The sequence below is a fragment of the Cyprinus carpio genome, chromosome B22, assembly GCF_018340385.1.
Source record: "Cyprinus carpio isolate SPL01 chromosome B22, ASM1834038v1, whole genome shotgun sequence".
In the NCBI taxonomy this organism is placed as follows: Eukaryota; Metazoa; Chordata; class Actinopteri; order Cypriniformes; family Cyprinidae; genus Cyprinus; species Cyprinus carpio.
Window position 1 is genome coordinate 16,044,092 of NC_056618.1, and position 16,679 is coordinate 16,060,770.

Genomic DNA, 16,679 nt, shown 5'->3' on the forward strand with positions numbered 1-16,679 from the left:
CTTTTCATTAAACACATTAATAAACTTTATAAACCCCAGTTTTAGGAAACCTTGATGTAATGTAATCTTTAATGCATTTCATGTTGTTAATTGCAGTGAAGGGAATATATGTGACCCTGGACTATAAAACCCGTCTTAAGTCGCTGGGGTATATTTTTAGCAATAGCCAAAAAAACACTGTATGGGCCAAAAATCATTAGGATATTAAGTAAAGATCATGTTCCATGAAGATATTTAGAAAATTTCCTACAGTAAGTATATCAAAACTTAATTTTTGATTTGTAATATGCATTGCTATGAACTTCATTTAGACAACTTTAAAGGCGATTTTCTCAGTATTTAAATTTTTTTGCATCCTCAGATTCCAGATATTCAAATAGTTGTATCTCAGCCAAATATTGTCTGATCCATCAGACATCATCAAACCATACATCAATTGAAAGCTTATTTATTCAGCTTTCAGATGATGTATAAATCTCAATTTTGAAAAATTGACACTTAAGACTGGTTTTGTGGTCCAGGATCACATATTTTCTTTCTCTTTGTATTTTTATATCAATATGGTACACAATCATCCTATTTAAATATGTTAAATGAGTTAATCAAAAGTAATCAAAAAGTAGTCTGATTATATTACCTAAAAAATGTAATTAGGAATTAGTAACACACTCCATTTTGTAAGTAATCTAGCCAATACTATTTATATCGGACTTTATAATAATAATGTGTTTTTATTAACAAAAAAAACACAGACTAAACACATTTCTTTCTTAAATTAAAAAAAGGTGGGGTTTTACCTCTCAAGAGTTCAAGAAGAGTTGCGTAGATGTCTTTCATCTAGTCACAAGAAAGAGTTATTTTCGTATTTCCATGATGTGACAGACTATTCCTGTATGTATGTGACTATTATATCAGCAGTCTTTACGACGGAGTGACCAGTCACACTCTATCTGACCTAAATAAAGAATGACCCTCACTGTCATGGACATTTAGAAGTGGGAAACAATTATACAGTCATAAATTCTACACTCATTAACCATACGCTTTGACCATAAGCATGTACACCTGGATTTTGTTTAGCTCTAGTCAACAGAATTCAAATGTAAATGAATATTTAGTTTGGATTACCACTGAAAGGGACTTAACATGCTTGAAAGACGTTGTGAATTAAATATTTCACACTATAAAAGTGTTCAAGATATCCTTCCCTCATGGTACAAGTGCACATCTGTGATGTATTAACTGTACCAAACCACAATGCATGTGATTTTGCCCTTGTGAGACTTTGAGGAACGTGTTGCCCTGCAAGTATCCCGCAGGATTATTCTGACCCCTCACCTAAATATGATATCTATAAAAACACTTTGTTTAATTGCCTCTAATTGTGTCTGTCCTTATCAGTTGGTATTACAGGAAATGTTCTTTTAGTTTAATTTAGCTTGTTTCTTTTAGTGATGATAATTTTTTAAAGAATGGCTCTAATTCATCATCACCCCAGTATTTAATATCTATTTTTGCCTTTTTGTTCTAATTGTACTAATCTGTACTATTTTATCTTCCGTGCAGTTCGTGGGAATTTATAGACTGATTCAGAATTACAGTATGTTCTTTCCTGCGTGAGCCGCGATTGGCTGCCTAGCACGTAAGCCACGCCTTTTCTGTGACGTGTAATTTTGGTTATATGCCCACAACCCAATATGCTCTCACAACGCACTAGTGTCTACAGAGATAAGACTACAAGTTTAGTTTTAATCGGAAGTTTTGAATCGTACGTTTTTATTTTAGGCGTTTTGCGGCGTCTAGATTGTAAAACCTCAACCAGGTCGGATACAATGAAGTACATCATCGGAATTGGGGGGTAAGTGGCTTTTTACAGTAATATTATGACCAACTAGTTGTAGTAGTTACAGTCGAGCCACGTGGCTTTTATTTATTATTATTATTATTATAATTTTTAATGAAGTTAATATATTGTACATGTAATAATTTATTAAATGATTTATTATTCTCATTTATGACGTGTTGGATTAGTATTTTAAAAGAATCGCGAGGTTTGAAACAACGAGGTTTTGAGCGGGAGATTTAAAACTCTTAGCGCGCCGAAACTTCTGAATGTTTTTAACGGACATTCGCGCCTCGGTATATCTAGTCATCTATTAAGCTTATGTTTTTATAGTGTATGAAGTAAAATAACAGCTTTTAAATTAGTTTATCTTGTTGAGGTGACATGTTTAATGTTATCTGTGATTTGTAATGTGTTTGTGCCTGGCCACCATGGCTTTAATACAAAATACGGAATATTAAACTTTAAAGACGTCTAAAGTAGCCGTGTTTTGTTATATTTTTATTGTAGATTACAAAAGCGTTTTTTGTTAATTTAGTACGTTATTGTATTGAACACGTGGATAACTAACAACAATGTTAACCTGGGTCAGTTTGTTGTCATAAGCCAGCTGAGGACCATCCCGCCATTTTTACTCGAATAAACTTTATAAATACACGATTAAACAAAATATTACATGGAAAATACGTTTAATCGTTCTGCTTTTTGAGTCGTTTCAACTCTGTTTAATTATTTTAACCTTGCTTTTTTATTTTTTAGTGTGACTAATGGTGGTAAAACCACCCTGACGAACAGGTTAATAAAAGCCTTACCAAACTGCTGTGTGGTTCACCAGGATGACTTCTTCAAGGTGAGTTCAACTAAATGTGTTATTTTTATTTAATATTTCTAGTTATTTTGGTGTTGACTTTACAAATAAAATGATTCCATTCAATTAAAAAAAAAAATAGCTGTAATTCCCACCCCCCTACTTTTTATGTTTAAATAAGTAATTAAACAAAGGGTTTTTATTTATGTATTTTAATTACCATAATATTTTAATTGTAGCTTTCCCTGTTGAAAAAAACAGCATATGCTAGTTAGGTAGGTTTTGATGCTGGCTTGAGCTGGTTTAAGCTGGTCCTTAGCTGGTCATGTGCTGGTCCAACCAGCTCAAACCAGCATATTCTGGTTTTTTCAACAGGGTTTTGTTCTTGCCTGTTGTAGTACTGCATGCATGGATTCAATAAGAAGTAACTTTGAGATAATGATCTAGTAATGCCCTTTATGTTTGCCTTTTCTCAATTTTATTCCATAAAACTTTCATTTGGCTCCTTTTTTACAAGTCCATGATAAGAGGGTAATATAACAATTTAAGAACTCAAAAGTGCTGATCCAAGATCAGTTTCCTCCCATCTGTCGAGTTGTATTCATCAGGTTATGATGGCTGAGACCTGATTCTAGATCAGCAGTCTGGCTTAAATATACTTGACAGCAGATGTAGAAGATGGCGTTTGCTGCAGTGTTTTACTGGTCACTGTTATTTCAGCCTCCGGATCAGATAGCAGTCGGAGAGGATGGCTTTAAACAGTGGGATGGTAAGACAATAAACAGTAGGAGAGTAATAACTTCTCATTCTACGCATCGCCCTCCCATAACAAAGATTTTACAATCCCTCCCAACCCATTTACATTCTCTCTGTGTGGCTTTGCTATAACTGAAATTAAATTTCAACTTCCGTTTTCAAATTTCAATCTGCCGCTAAAATCTTTTGTTCTGCTTTTGTAGTGATCACAGCTATGGATATGGAGGCCATGGTGAACACTGTCAAGGGTTGGATTGAAAACCCAATCAAATTCGCCCGTTCCCACGGTGTGCAAGTGACCTCAGCCACGGAAATGGACGATCCGGAGAGCCAAGTGCACATACTCATCATAGAAGGATTTCTGCTGTACAACTACAAGTGAGCGTCATATTTAACTTTCGGTGGCTTGAACCGCATGAATGGCAAAGATTAGATTCTGGGAACGTTTGGTAACATGTGCTCAATGCATATGTAAGAAGGGAACATCGTTGCATACATGCCAGTCATGTGACGCTCTGCATTAGTGTAGATAAGGAGACACGCTGAGCTATTGGTGGGCGCGTGGAGCTGCATGTGCTGATTTCTGAGTCAGCTATGTAGAAGTGCCCCAATCAGTCAATGACTTAAGAGACTGTGTTCTTTTTAAGGTTATGACCTTTTTATCTCCAAACAGGCCTTTGCTGGAGTTCTTTGACAAATCATATTACATAACCATCCCATATGAGCAGTGCAAGTTAAGGAGAAGGTGTGTTAAAACTGCAATCAAAAACTCATGAGTTGTGCTTATTTTGAGCAGCTGAAATAAATTTTTATTATTTATTTCAGTACAAGACAATACACCGTCCCCGACCCTCCTGGGCTCTTTGAGGGTCACGTGTGGCCCATGTACCTGAAACACCGAAATGACATGGAGAACTGCGGTTTGCCAATTGGTATGGTATATGTTCTTCAGAGTCTTGTCTTTGAATCAGAACCACTATATTTTAGATGAATATTCATTTTGTTTCACGTCTGCTTCAAAGAATACTTGGACGGCTTGAAAACAAAAGACGAAATCTACAACCAAGTTTACGAAGACATCCACAACACACTCCTGAATCGTTTATAGGTAAGAAAGCCAATCTAGATGGTTGTTGGAATAATTAATTGTATTTGTTCCATAATAAAGAAACTTTTGTTTTCTTGTCTTTCAGCAGGAGGAGGTTGCCGCCAATCATCTGTATAATATTGTAAATAGGAATTTGACACGTGGCCTTTTTTAACATGTTCTTTTGTAAATAGTTTGACTGAAATGTAACTTAATTACTGGTGGAAAAACTTTCTTGCATTACCATTTGAGGACCATGTTTTAAGTTTTGTTTTTGTTTTTCAAAGCACTCCTTTGTGACGACTTCATTCTGGAAATAGTCTGTTTACCACATAAAATGAATTTCTGAAATTGGTTTGTACCAATAAACATTGTGCTTTGACTTGTTTACATTTGTCCGTCTTTGCATTTCACACCAATAAAGACCAAGTTGCTGCTGTTTTATCAAAATTAAATACTTATGATTTTAAAATAATACTTTAAGTTCTTTGTATACTTTGCCATATCCAATATGAGAATATTTGTTACTTAAGTTTGATTTAGAGTTAAGGTTATAGCCATCAAATACTATGAATGTATAAGATAAGAGCTGAATATCATGCTAAATTTCAACAAGACCATAAACTATTACGTAAACATTCATTAATGTTCATGGTTTTTTCCTAAAATTGTCCTAATAGTCTTAAAATGAAAAATAATCTGACAAATAACATTCAAGGGTATGTTTTTTTCCCTCCCAAATTAGCTTGAATTTGACCCATAGACTATTTTTACAAAAACAACCTTTAAAATTTATACAGTAATCTCCATGATCAAAATAATCATCATTTTCACTCCAACACAAGTTCCAGCTCCGCTCTACAATTTATTGCTGTGTGCAGTAAGGCCTATGGCTGACGTTCAACCTGCATGAAAACAAACATTGTCTAGACATTTTCCTGAATAAACCTTGAGCTCGTGTTTTAAACTCAGTGTTGAATGTGCCTATGTGCTTTTAAATAGTGTGCCTTTCTCATATGACAAATGCCTACACATTCACTTTAAATATTTGTGCCAATGAAATAAGTGGAAGGGGAAAGTGAAGACATTCATTGCTGTTAGGAGCAATTGTCGTCATTGGGAGATTGGAATGGTTTAAACATTTCGTAGGTCAGATTTCCTTGTGACTGAGATGCTCACATTATTTATTGTGTTTTATTGATAAAGAGGTAAGTGTATTGTTAACATTATGCCAGTAATAAACCCTTACGCAATTAAATAAAATAACTCAAACATTTCATCTAACTCCCTCTAGTGGTAATACCAATCATACGCAATGATCTGCAATAAAGAAAGACTAGAAAACAAATAGACTATGGGATTTTTTTGTCAACTAACTATGCCTTTATTATTAAGGTGGCACAACATTTAATTTTTGTAAATGTGTGGTGTGCCTAATTTTCATGGGACGTTTTGCCAATACTAAGATTCACACAGTTGGGCATGTGGTACATTCAAACTCTGCCAGTGCACAGTTTTGGTATGGATGCAAGACCTTACATGATATCTGGTTATGCATCTCAAATGAGGAATAATAACCAGTTGCCTATGCATGCAAAAAGAACTGCACTTTCTTCAGATGAAGTGCCCCAGTCCATAAATTATGGGACAGCACCAACTGGCACAACTACACTGAAAGCCTCAGGGAGCTCAAGAGCATCCAGAAGCCATAATTTAGTTCCCAGCACACCAGTGCCAAAACGAACATCACCCACTGCAGCTACTGGAAAACCATCCACTTTTCATTCTGAGGAGAATCCGCTTCTTCAACTTTCCACTTTGACTGGGAGTAAAACTGCTAATAAATCAAAACTTTTAACAAGAACCAATTTTGCTGCATCTCCAGTAACTGTTAACCACATAAATACAGTAATACATCCTCCCTTCCAGGCTGAGGAAAGCTGAGGTAACAGTATTATTGGTGATGAACCAACTAATCCTCAAGTAAGCAACAGAAACTCTTTTCACTATAATCTTCTCCCGTATGGAAGTAACGATAGATCTCCTCAGAGAGAAACGGGTCATGGTACAAGGTCTTTTCACAACGGTAAGACAACAATTGTACCTTTTTATGCAAGGTGCGAATTATACAATGACTTAAATGAGGGTTTCGCTCGTTTTAAAGCGCTTTAGCTATCACTTTTCACTAAATTTAGTGGCGCGAGCAGGTTATGTATTTCACGCAACGCACATTGTGCTTTGGCGCCAACTGTTGGCCAAATATCAGTTCACATTTTAACGCATAAACGGTTTATGTACAATATTTGTGATGTAAATCTATAATAAAGCGATAAATTACATTACCGTCATGGTTTCTTGCGTCAAGTTCCGACGAAAAGTGATCGAGCCGGGTAACGTTACTGTTGCTATGTTACCTCAGGCTTGGCTTATAGAGCCAAGTAAAATAAATAAATTAAAAAAAATGTGTAAACATCTGTATATTGTTAAGAAACCTTATAAAAATATAAATTAAATGGGTTATAAAAATATAAAATTATATTTGACCCTGAATTATTAGTTTGCCCTTTTGTGGAAAATATCTGTCCATTTAAATGTTAATTATTAACTGATTTTTGAGGCCTATACAATTTTACCTGCTTACTTTTGAAAAACAAGCAACTTTAAAATTTGAGCATTTTAATTATTTTATACGACGTTTCGGTTTAAACTAAAATGCTCTTAAGTTCTAAAAATGTTTTCCAGGTCTGCCTGATCTCATTTCTGATCCATATATCCAAGCAGCATCTTATATGCAAGAGAAGATATGCCTGCACAGCTCACACACAGGTTAAGAGAATACAGTTACTCATGTAAAACGTGTTATTTTGATACAAATAAGCCATTTACTAATGTTTTTTGTGGAGCTGGGATTGGGCCCTATGACACCTACCATGCCAACATCGACTGTCAGTGGATTGATATTACAGATGTTTCTCCTGGAAATTATATTTTAAAAGTGAGTTATCAATTGGTCACTGCATTATTTAGCAATACCAAAAGCTAGAAACATGTTTTTAAACTATGTGACCCATTGACAGGTAACCGTGAACCCAGGTTTCCAGGTGCAAGAGTCTGATTTCTCCAATAACATTGTTAGATGTCACATCAGATACACAGGGCTGTACGTTCAAGCAAATAACTGCAGAATCACAGGGTGAGTTTTAAGAATGCGTTGAATCAGAAGTTTCTTTTTTCACTGCAAACACTTTAATTATGTTTATTTCTTTCACAGATACTGATCCAGTTTACTTCATTCAAACCTTGCGGTGCTAAGTTGAAATCATCCAAGCACATTATTCAAAAAATCCACATTGTTATGGATAGATTAAGTATAACTTGACTTAATAGAATATCTGTTCCACAAAGGCGTGCAGCATTAAAACATGTAGAAATAAAGCTGAGAGCTCACCCAGATTTTTATGGTCTATTTATTTAGTCATAAATATGTTTTACTACTAGTTTATCTTGTTTTAACCACTGGGTCATATATTTATAAGAATCTGACGTAATTGTGGTCAAGGCTCATTTAAAAATGTGTCTATGGTGTAAAATCAACACAGCCAGACATCAGAGCCATTAAAGTTCAGTTTACTCAAGATCTCCAAACATGCTGAGAGTACAACAAAGTCTCCAGAAATGTTCCCATCCACTTGAACATTTGAAATAACACGAGAAATCTGAGCCATCAACTTTGACTTTAGTAATGATACGAGAAAGAGAATTCAAGAGCCGTTATGGAGAGGGATTCTTTTGTGCTTTTTGATGTGTTCAGGAAACTGAATAGAAATATATTGAAGAATTGTGTTGGGATTTTTGAAATTTGCAAAAGGGTGAACAGCTGAAGAAAATTCTGATCTGACATGCTGACCGTGAATGATGTTTGGAGAAGTGAAAAACATCTCTGATAAACAGTGGGATCTTTAATATAAATTTAAGCCCTAATGAAAAATGAGTGTGTTTATTTATTTTGGTCTCCGCAGATTAACCATGGTTTTTCTACACTAACCATAGTTTAACCATGGTATTTGTAGTAGAACTGTGGTTATACAAATGGTAGCCAATACACCATAAAACTATGTTACAACACTTTTACTAAAATAAAACCATGGGTAATTTCCGTGAGGGTAAGGTTTACGCATGCACATTCAAATATAAGCCTATATTTAAATTTCTATTTGAATGTACAGTGATATTGCTATTTTTGTTTATTCAAAAAGCCACATCATTAAAACAATATTCACAAATTTTCATAAATTTGAATGTGCATGACCTTTAGTGTCCAAATGCTTTTTTTTGGGGCCACTGTAAGTTGTAGAAAGGAGTTGTTATTCTACTCCAGTCCACTAGATGCTTCACACCTCGAGCCACAGCACTTTCCCATCCTATGAAGAACATACAGGAACAGTGCTGGCAGCTTTTCATTCACAACATCCACACAGATCTCCCCTCCATAAAGCATCATGGCATGCAATGATCAGATGAACTCGTGTGTAAAGCTTCTGCTGCTACTGGTCGTGTTGTGCGCGGCTCGCGCTGTTGCAGACAGGACTAAAACACTCGACTTCGATGTCAAACCTGGAGGAGTTGTGCAGACTTTCTCTGCTAAACTTGTGAGTAAACCCCTTTGATGTTTTAGCAACGAAAAAATATATGATAACATGTTTTTATAAAAATTTAAACCATGTTTTTTGTGAATCGAAAGTAACAATCGTGTATTCTTTCCACTGAATCATTTGCATATAGACTCGATTTCGTGTTTACACAGTCGATTTCAGTCATCTCTACATTTTAAAGTATGTTAATGCAATACTGTAAAATGCGTTGTATTAAACTCATATAGTAGTGAATGGGTGCTGTCTTTGAAAAACCGCGAGGCGTTGAAAGGAAATCCACACGTCATCTTCTCATTGGACTGTTGTTGAGGATCGATGATGACGTTCAATGCGCCCCTAGCGTCACGAGTTTGCGTTTTAAAGGAACAGTTAAGTCAAAAACTAAAACATGATTTACTCACCTGCATGTTACTCCGACCCCGTGTGATTTGATTACTTCTGTGAAATCCTCCAAATTTTAATGAATCTCCGAGCTGCTCTTTTCTAATGAATGCAAGGGGATGGAGATGTGAAGAAACGAAAAGCTAAGAAAGTCTTCATAAAGTAGTCCATATTACTTGACCATGGCTTAATACCGATAGCGCACACACATCATGGCTGTTTGCTCATATGCTATGCATCTATAGGACATTTTTCAGATGTCAAATAGACATTTATTAGATACCTTTAAGTTTAGAATGTATGTAGAACTGACATCTTACAGACGTCACCCTGTTGAGAAAAACAAGCATATGCTGGTTAGGTATGTTTTAGAGATGGGATGCTGGTCCTTTGCTGGTTTATGCTGGTTGTTAGGTGGTCAAGTGCTGGTCTTAAGCTGGTCGGACTAGTTTAGGACCAGCAAAGGACCAGCTTAAACCAGCAAAGGGCCATCATAAACCAGCAAAGGGCCAGCTTAAACCAGCAAAGGGCCAGCTTAAACCAGCAAAGGACCAGCTTAAACCAGCAAAGGACCATCTTAAACCAGCAAAGGGCCAGCTTAAACCAGCAAAGGGCCAGCTTAAACCAGCAAAGGGCCAGCTTAAACCAGCAAAGGACCATCATAAACCAGCAAAGGGCCAGCTTAAACCAGCAAAGGGCCATCATAAACCAGCAAAGGCCCATCATAAACCAGCAAAGGCCCATCATAAACCAGCAAAGGCCCATCTTAAACCAGCTTCAAAGCATACCTAACCAGCATATGTTGTTTTTTTCAACAGGGCTGTCAGATGTTTGTACACAGCATATTTGCATCCACACCAGCTGTTTATTCTTAGCACACACTCGTCTGCCACTTTAAATTCTCCAGCTAGTTATAGAAGGATGGATTCTGATTGGCTGTCAAATCTTTTTATTGTTCATCAGCTAGAAAACATTGTTCTGAAAGTGATTCTCTGTGCCTTTATCGTTATAGCTGTGGTGTGGACTCTGCTATTCTCTAATATTGAGAACTATTTTTAAAACGATATCTTTTTCGTTATCTTTATAGATATCTTCCTTGGTTATGAACGGGCCTTTAGTCTTATGAAGCCATTCGATTCCTTTAAGTGAGGGATGGACCAAAATATTGCTCTCTATATTAGCTCTGAAATCAAATCTCATATTCAGATGTAAGTAGTGTCAGGTGTGACGCAGTGTTCATCAGTTTTCATGCGGCCTTTCAGAAACGTTTTTATTTTATTGTAGTATTAATAACTGTAGGTCTTTTGACAGGAACTATCGTTGCCATGGTTATTTTTGTAAGGGTCAACATCCTTTCAGTGCCATCTTCAAAAGTTCAGTTTAGTCTGGAAAATTTGCATATCTCGTAGGTGGAAGCTTGGCATTGTCAACCTGTTTTACAGTGATCTGTTTCTTGGTTTCGTTTTAGAAAAAGTATAAATGCACCTTCACGTATGCGTGTCAAGGAGGAACCAATGAGGTAAGACATATTTTCAGTTTTTTATAAACTCTGTGTTGGTTACATAAGTGTATTGGAGATAAATGTAAGCAATATACAGTTCACAAAATATAAAGTCAGTGCATTAACAAAATGTATGATTTTATTTTGTAGCACTTTTATATTATTGCTTCACTATTACTTTTCCTTCCTATGGTGCTGAGAAGTTTATTATATTTTCAAAGATAATATGAGGAAGTTAAACATTGCTTTTCGACCCTCCTAAAATTTATAGCTTTGTGTCTGTGAGCCTTTTAAGACAATGCCAACTATTGTTGTGACATCAAGACATTTGTCACTCTGGCACTAACGACCTGGAAATTGTAGCAATTATGCGCTGTTGTAAAACATCCTGATTTTATAGAATTGCACAGTTTCAGACTTAAATGTGAACCCTTTGTGCTTTAATTTCCTCTAGCAATGGCAAATGAGCGTGGGACTAAGTGATGATGACCAGATGTTTTCCTGTTCAGTATGGAGGTAACTTTCAAAACACTGTTGCATTGGTTTTTGGTGGCTGTACTCAGTATGCAATACCAAAAATGAGGTTTACTCAGAAGTACAAGCAAATCTAATCTCGGTTTTCTGTGTTTTCAAAGATTGTCATGTAATTTGAGATGAAAGAGGGGACAATATTGATTTTTCTCTGACATTTTTTTCCCGATAGGCCCCAAGGGAAGTCCTACTTGTTTTTTACCCAGTTCAAAGCCGAGATAAAAGGAGCCAAGATTGAGTACGCCGCCGCATATGTAAGTTTCACATTAACTTCAGCTATCTTTCATGACCTGACACCACATACAACTGAGTGAAACATTCAGCAATCCGTAGAATGTATGATTCAATATGAAGAAATTAGCTTTTAATGTGTTGACACATTTCATCGACCAAGAATATTCAGATGACAGCTTTTTATTTGTGTGCTTTGCACATACAAAGAATTGGTACAGGTTTTTGAAGATCGTTTAAAATTTATCCTTAGTCGTGACATTGACATTTGCCGCAGATCAAACCTCAATTCAGATTCCTAACGCTCGTCGCTCTCAGATCAAAAGCAGTCAGCCCTTTTTGTACAGGTGTTGCATATCAAGACTTTGTGAAAACATCTTCAATTTAAATTGAAATTCTCAGTAGCGGGATGATGGTTATGTCCTGGTGGCCTTGTCCCCTGTGTAAATAAGAAAAGTTCAAAAGCGTGCTTGAAACAAGTGCTCCATACACTCCATGTCTCTTTTTTGTTTTCTTAGTGAGGAGCTCTTTGTTATTCAGCCCACTCCTCTAGGCTTCTCTGCTGTCTTGTCACTCATCCTCTCTCTTTCTTTTCTTCTCAGTCCCAGATGGCCGTGGGCGGACAGAGGGATGTCGCTTTGAAGGAAGAAGAGTACATTGTGTCAGAGTCTTCAGGTGAGTCTGCATATTCCTACTTCCAGCAAGGCTGACACAGCTATGAGAAACCTGGAAAAAAAGAGAAAATTAAAATAGTGTTTTCCAGGTTTGGAAAAGTCAATCCTGGCAATTTCTGGCAATACTGAAAATAAATGTTTCTAATTAAGCACATGTGTGTTCTGTCATTCAGTGACCCACAGAGAAGGGAAATTCCATTCGGAACTTTCCAAGCTCACTGTCATTGGTCGGACACGCCACGATGAACTCTGATTGGCCGATCCGAAAGAGGATTGTCCCATCTCTCGGGGACATTTATTTGACAGCTATGGACACCCTGCCACTTAACTGCTCACTGTCATAAGCAAAGGAAATCAAACCACAGGAAGTTATGAAAGAAAGAACTTCCCGTGATAGAAAATACTACAGAGATTTCCACTAGAGGCAGCGTTATGCCAGTGGCCAAGAACTGGACTGTATAGTAGACGAAAAGTCTATTATTGAAAATGAGGAAAATAATATGTACATGCACATTTATTCATATTTGTGAGGTGATATGAAGGCTTTTTTTTTTTTCAAATTAAGTTCAGAGCAGTAGATTGATTTCTATTCCTGGCAGCATTTATGGGTTTAGGGTTTCAGCCTGACTTCATACCTGAAAATCTGATTATTACGAGTGCGTTCATGCTCATACTTACTTTCTTAAGCTGGTGTAATGGCACGCTCATAGAGAATTTCCGCTTAATCTTTGGGGTATGTCAGAATCCTTTGATTATTTCTGTGGTGGAGGAAAAGACAGAAATTCGTGCTTTATTCTGATAGCTGATGTACTGGAATTTTTAATAAATCTGTTATCAGAACCTTTTGGTTTCTCATTTTGCCGATTTAAATGACTTCTTGTATTAATATTTTTCATAAAGTAAATGTGCATTATCTGTTTCTATGTACTATAATCTGAAAATCTACAGACATTTTAGCATTTTATTGGACTTTTAAGGGGGTGAAATCTGTATATTTCTGCCGCATGAACTTCAATTACACTAAAATGTGTTTGAAAAAAATCTGCAGGATCCTTCTATGTGCAGATTCTGGTCATATTGTGAGATTTGTCCACTCAGCCCTGCAGAAGGACTGTCGGTACCACAAATGGACATATGAGCATCTGCACCGTCATAATCCTCATTGTCAGCAGTTCAGGAAATTAATGTCTTGAACCGAAAGGGTGACATTTTTCCTACATTCGATTCTGGCATTTAGACTTTTAAAAATACATTAAAGCCAGAAAATGCTTTATGCTGTCCTACATCTTTAAAAAGCTTGAAATGAGCATTGCAGTACACATGAGGGAGACAAAATGCTGTAAAAGAACCTTTCGCCCATTTTCTTTATTAGTACCTGTTGAAAAATGCCTACATTTGAATACTAAGTACTGTTGCATTGTGTTTTTGTTCAAATATCCTTAGGAGGTGTATCTGAGAACATCATATTGCTAAGGCAAGACTTCAAATACTAGACTAGAGTTGGGAAAGCAATAAAAAATAATCCCTTAACAGATGGGGGTTGCTGAGAGATTGGAATTGTGATTGCGTCCCACTCCAGATGTCATCTAAGGCTAGAAATAATCTCCCGCTACCTTCGGCTTTCCTCTGACGTACAGTATTTCTAAGAAGTGGTCCCCAGTCACCCGTGTCACTCTCTAGATTTATTAGTACATGATGTTTCTGTCGTGTCCTCTTTATAGACCTAAAGAGAAAAGGTATTACACGGTTCACCTGCAATCTAAGAGACTTTCTGTACAATAAATTGCTGCTGCGCTCTGAGTTATCAGGTCCAATAAAGCCCAAACTTACCACAAAGGTGCCTGGAACACGGTATACCATGTAGAGTGTGTAATGCTCCACGTTGTACCCTGAAGCCACAGTCTTCTCAAACAATGGTTGAGAGCAGTCTCCGTCTAAATGGGTAGGGTGGCGTCTTCTGACCTTTGTCTTTTGCTTTAGGAGTCACTCTTCCCATTGTGCTGGCATAGGGGTAAGGTGGAGGCTTCTGGCTCCTGTGCCTTGAACAGGTCCCGAATGTATGTCTTTGAGAAATGACCAAATCCTGAGTTGATTCCCGTGTTTGACCTGCATCATGCAGCCCTTGATCTTTTATGGGATATGCTGGTGGTGACACAGATGGAGTTGGTGTTTTGAGGGATGACTTGTCAGAGCAGACTCCTTGAGATGATGCCACTTCGGAGTCTATCCTTCCTGACTGGCATCCTTTTAAAGGGTCCCCTGGTTCCTCATTGCCTATGTCAATATCGGCTGTCAGAAGGTCTATCTTCTGGACCACCTGTGTTCCAAGGGAAGACAAAGCATAGTTTATTTACCATTTAATGCAAATAGTTCTTGGAAACATTAAGTACTACACATGCCTCGAGTTTCTATTGGGGCACATTTCACGCAAGAGTGCCGACAGGCTAGTTTACAAGCTTATGAAACTGCGTCAAAAAGCTGAGAGCGGACAGCGGCCCTTTCTTCTTCCCTGTCTGAGGGGACTATAAACCACCGGCCAACGTTCCTCTCCAACGAATACATTTGCTAAATGGAGCAGATCAGACCAATCCTCTCTGCATTAAAGTTTCACTATCCCCTCATAGAAGTGAAATTGCCCAGTGTGCAATATATTCAGGGGTCTCTATAAACAGTATTCAATATTGATATTGAGATTAATATTAAAACAAAAGTCATGGCCCAAGTGTTATCTAAAGTACAACCATTAAGGGTATCCAGCAGCTGATAGATAGTAAAGAGTTTGGGATTTAATTGAACTGAACATTTAAACGCTGCCCTTTGTTGAACTCATTATGAGGAACATCTGTTAATATCCCCAAGTGATAAATAAACCTTTACCTCCTTCATTTCCAGATGTATCTCTTTCAGGCCATGTAGAACCTCCTCAAGATTCACAACAACTCTTTGGATCTGGTCCCGAATAGCTCTCTCTGACTGCTTAGAGCTGAAAGCATAAGACCCTCTTCCAGGTCCACTGAGATCCACTTGGGCGACCTTTGCTTGACACTTAAGGTGGTTCGAATTGGTCTTGTTGACATCTTTGGTAGACAGCATAACTTCATTTACCAGACTAGGTCCATTTAAGTCTTGCATTACAGGTCCCGGGCATTTACATAAAGTTCCCTGTCTGTTAGAAGGGCAAAGTTCTGCATCCTTATTAAAGGTCGAATTGTGAGCACCGCTTGCGTCCATCCAGTCTGATGCATGTTGTTCCGTAAGCAAGGCCCCTTGCACAGAGCCCGATTGTTGCTCAGCTGCACAAACAGGCACTCCACAGTTTCCATGACCTCTGAACTGTGTTGGCGCGTCTCGAGCACACTTCCTCAAGAAGGGGTGTGGCTCGGTCTGGTGCCGGTGGACCACAAAGCTGCATTTTCTCAAGCTGTAGTTCACAGAGACGCTGTTATGTTGCAGCCCGTTCCCTGGAGGCCGGTTCAACTGCACGCTGGTCTGAGAAATCTGGCCAGTCACGTCTAACTGTGCATGACCCCCCTGAACAGCTAAATGTTTTTTGGCAGTGTATCCATTAAGGGGGGAATTCTGCTGCTTTGGTCCACAGGTGTTCGTTCCGTGTTCCCCAGTCCCAAAATAGGCAAGGATGTCCGCTTGAGGTCTTTGTATTCCATTTTGTAGTTGGCTTAAACTGGTGGGTTGAATGCGTGTCTCTCCGACCCCTTTTGTCTCGGAGAACATTCTGCGGCCCAAGAAGGGGACTCTCGAGAGGACGTGTCTCTTCTTTAAGTGTCCCGGCCTTGTCATTACCAGGAGATGTTTTTCTCATCTGTCCTGTCTTTAAACTTTATCTTGCATGTTTCTTCAATCTGACCCCCACCTTCTGGTGTGTTGTTTCTTCTCACAGATGTTATCCCGGTGTGTTTTCTTCCTCTGGACCCTTGCCCTTCTTTCTCTCTTACCTCACTTTGCTCGCTTCGTCCTCTCGTTGGCGGCGGGCCTCCGTTTTTCACCCTCTCCCTCAAACTCCCAGCATTTCTGTTCCACTGGCTGTTGCTTGCTTCCTGCCTTTGACGCCCTCCCCATCCCCTCTCTCTCACTCACTCGCACTGCGCTGCCTCCCTTTCTGGTTCATTCTTCCTCCCACTCCCTCTCACGGATTTTCCTCTCTCCCTCGCTCTCATTTATGTACTTGCAGGAACTCGTCGTACCTCAATCAGTGAG

At 38.0% G+C, this 16,679-nt stretch overlaps 3 protein-coding genes across 7 annotated transcripts; 2 read left to right on the forward strand and 1 right to left on the reverse strand.

Moving 5' to 3' along the window:
* The first annotated feature begins 1,691 nt into the window (after positions 1–1,691).
* LOC109047147 (nicotinamide riboside kinase 2-like) lies at positions 1,692–4,882 on the forward strand. Of its 4 annotated transcripts, none has more exons than XM_042749056.1 (8): positions 1,692–1,858; positions 2,603–2,693; positions 3,372–3,420; positions 3,611–3,785; positions 4,081–4,152; positions 4,233–4,339; positions 4,430–4,515; positions 4,604–4,882. In XM_042749056.1, exons 1-7 carry the CDS (start codon positions 1,698–1,700, stop codon positions 4,513–4,515), a joined length of 741 nt encoding a protein of 246 aa, XP_042604990.1. In that variant the 5' UTR covers positions 1,692–1,697; the 3' UTR covers positions 4,604–4,882. The 4 variants fall into 4 exon arrangements, with proteins under 4 accessions (XP_042604990.1, XP_042604993.1, XP_042604989.1 ...); XM_042749055.1 differs by having other exon boundaries at positions 1,693–1,858; positions 4,601–4,882; XM_042749057.1 differs by lacking the exon at positions 1,692–1,858 and adding an exon at positions 2,006–2,139 and having other exon boundaries at positions 4,601–4,882.
* Positions 4,883–8,893: 4,011 nt separating this feature from the next.
* LOC122141509 (myeloid-derived growth factor-like) lies at positions 8,894–13,304 on the forward strand. Its single transcript, XM_042749061.1, has 6 exons — positions 8,894–9,143; positions 10,996–11,046; positions 11,483–11,544; positions 11,732–11,813; positions 12,393–12,465; positions 12,638–13,304. The coding sequence occupies exons 1-6, from the start codon at positions 8,994–8,996 to the stop codon at positions 12,715–12,717; spliced, it is 498 nt and encodes a 165-aa protein (XP_042604995.1). The 5' UTR covers positions 8,894–8,993; the 3' UTR covers positions 12,718–13,304.
* On the reverse strand, positions 11,962–16,515 carry LOC109047141. Of its 2 annotated transcripts, none has more exons than XM_042749043.1 (4): positions 15,342–16,515; positions 14,295–14,781; positions 13,143–13,222; positions 11,962–12,505 (listed from the first exon to the last, which is right to left on the reverse strand). In XM_042749043.1, exons 1-2 carry the CDS (start codon positions 16,260–16,262, stop codon positions 14,371–14,373), a joined length of 1,332 nt encoding a protein of 443 aa, XP_042604977.1. In that variant the 5' UTR covers positions 16,263–16,515; the 3' UTR covers positions 11,962–12,505; positions 13,143–13,222; positions 14,295–14,370. The 2 variants fall into 2 exon arrangements, with proteins under 2 accessions (XP_042604977.1, XP_042604976.1); XM_042749042.1 differs by having other exon boundaries at positions 11,962–12,516.
* Between the last annotated feature and the right edge of the window lie 164 nt (positions 16,516–16,679).

What these genes read in the sequence shown, in the direction of transcription:
- LOC109047147 (XM_042749056.1), top strand. Translation starts at nt 1,698, where the DNA reads ATGCTCTCACAACGCACTAGTGTCTACAGAGATAAGACTACAAGTTTA. An exon ending in CAGTGCAAGTTAAGGAGAAG is followed by an intron (nt 4,153 to 4,232) that starts GTGTGTTAAAAC and finishes TATTTATTTCAG; the next exon opens with TACAAGACAATACACCGTCC. An exon ending in GAACTGCGGTTTGCCAATTG is followed by an intron (nt 4,340 to 4,429) that starts GTATGGTATATG and finishes TCTGCTTCAAAG; the next exon opens with AATACTTGGACGGCTTGAAA.
- LOC122141509 (XM_042749061.1), top strand. Translation starts at nt 8,994, where the DNA reads ATGGCATGCAATGATCAGATGAACTCGTGTGTAAAGCTTCTGCTGCTA. An exon ending in GTCAAGGAGGAACCAATGAG is followed by an intron (nt 11,047 to 11,482) that starts GTAAGACATATT and finishes AATTTCCTCTAG; the next exon opens with CAATGGCAAATGAGCGTGGG. An exon ending in CATTGTGTCAGAGTCTTCAG is followed by an intron (nt 12,466 to 12,637) that starts GTGAGTCTGCAT and finishes TCTGTCATTCAG; the next exon opens with TGACCCACAGAGAAGGGAAA.
- LOC109047141 (XM_042749043.1), bottom strand. Translation starts at nt 16,262, where the DNA reads ATGACAAGGCCGGGACACTTAAAGAAGAGACACGTCCTCTCGAGAGTC. An exon ending in TACATCTGGAAATGAAGGAG is followed by an intron (nt 14,782 to 15,341) that starts GTAAAGGTTTAT and finishes CTTGGAACACAG; the next exon opens with GTGGTCCAGAAGATAGACCT.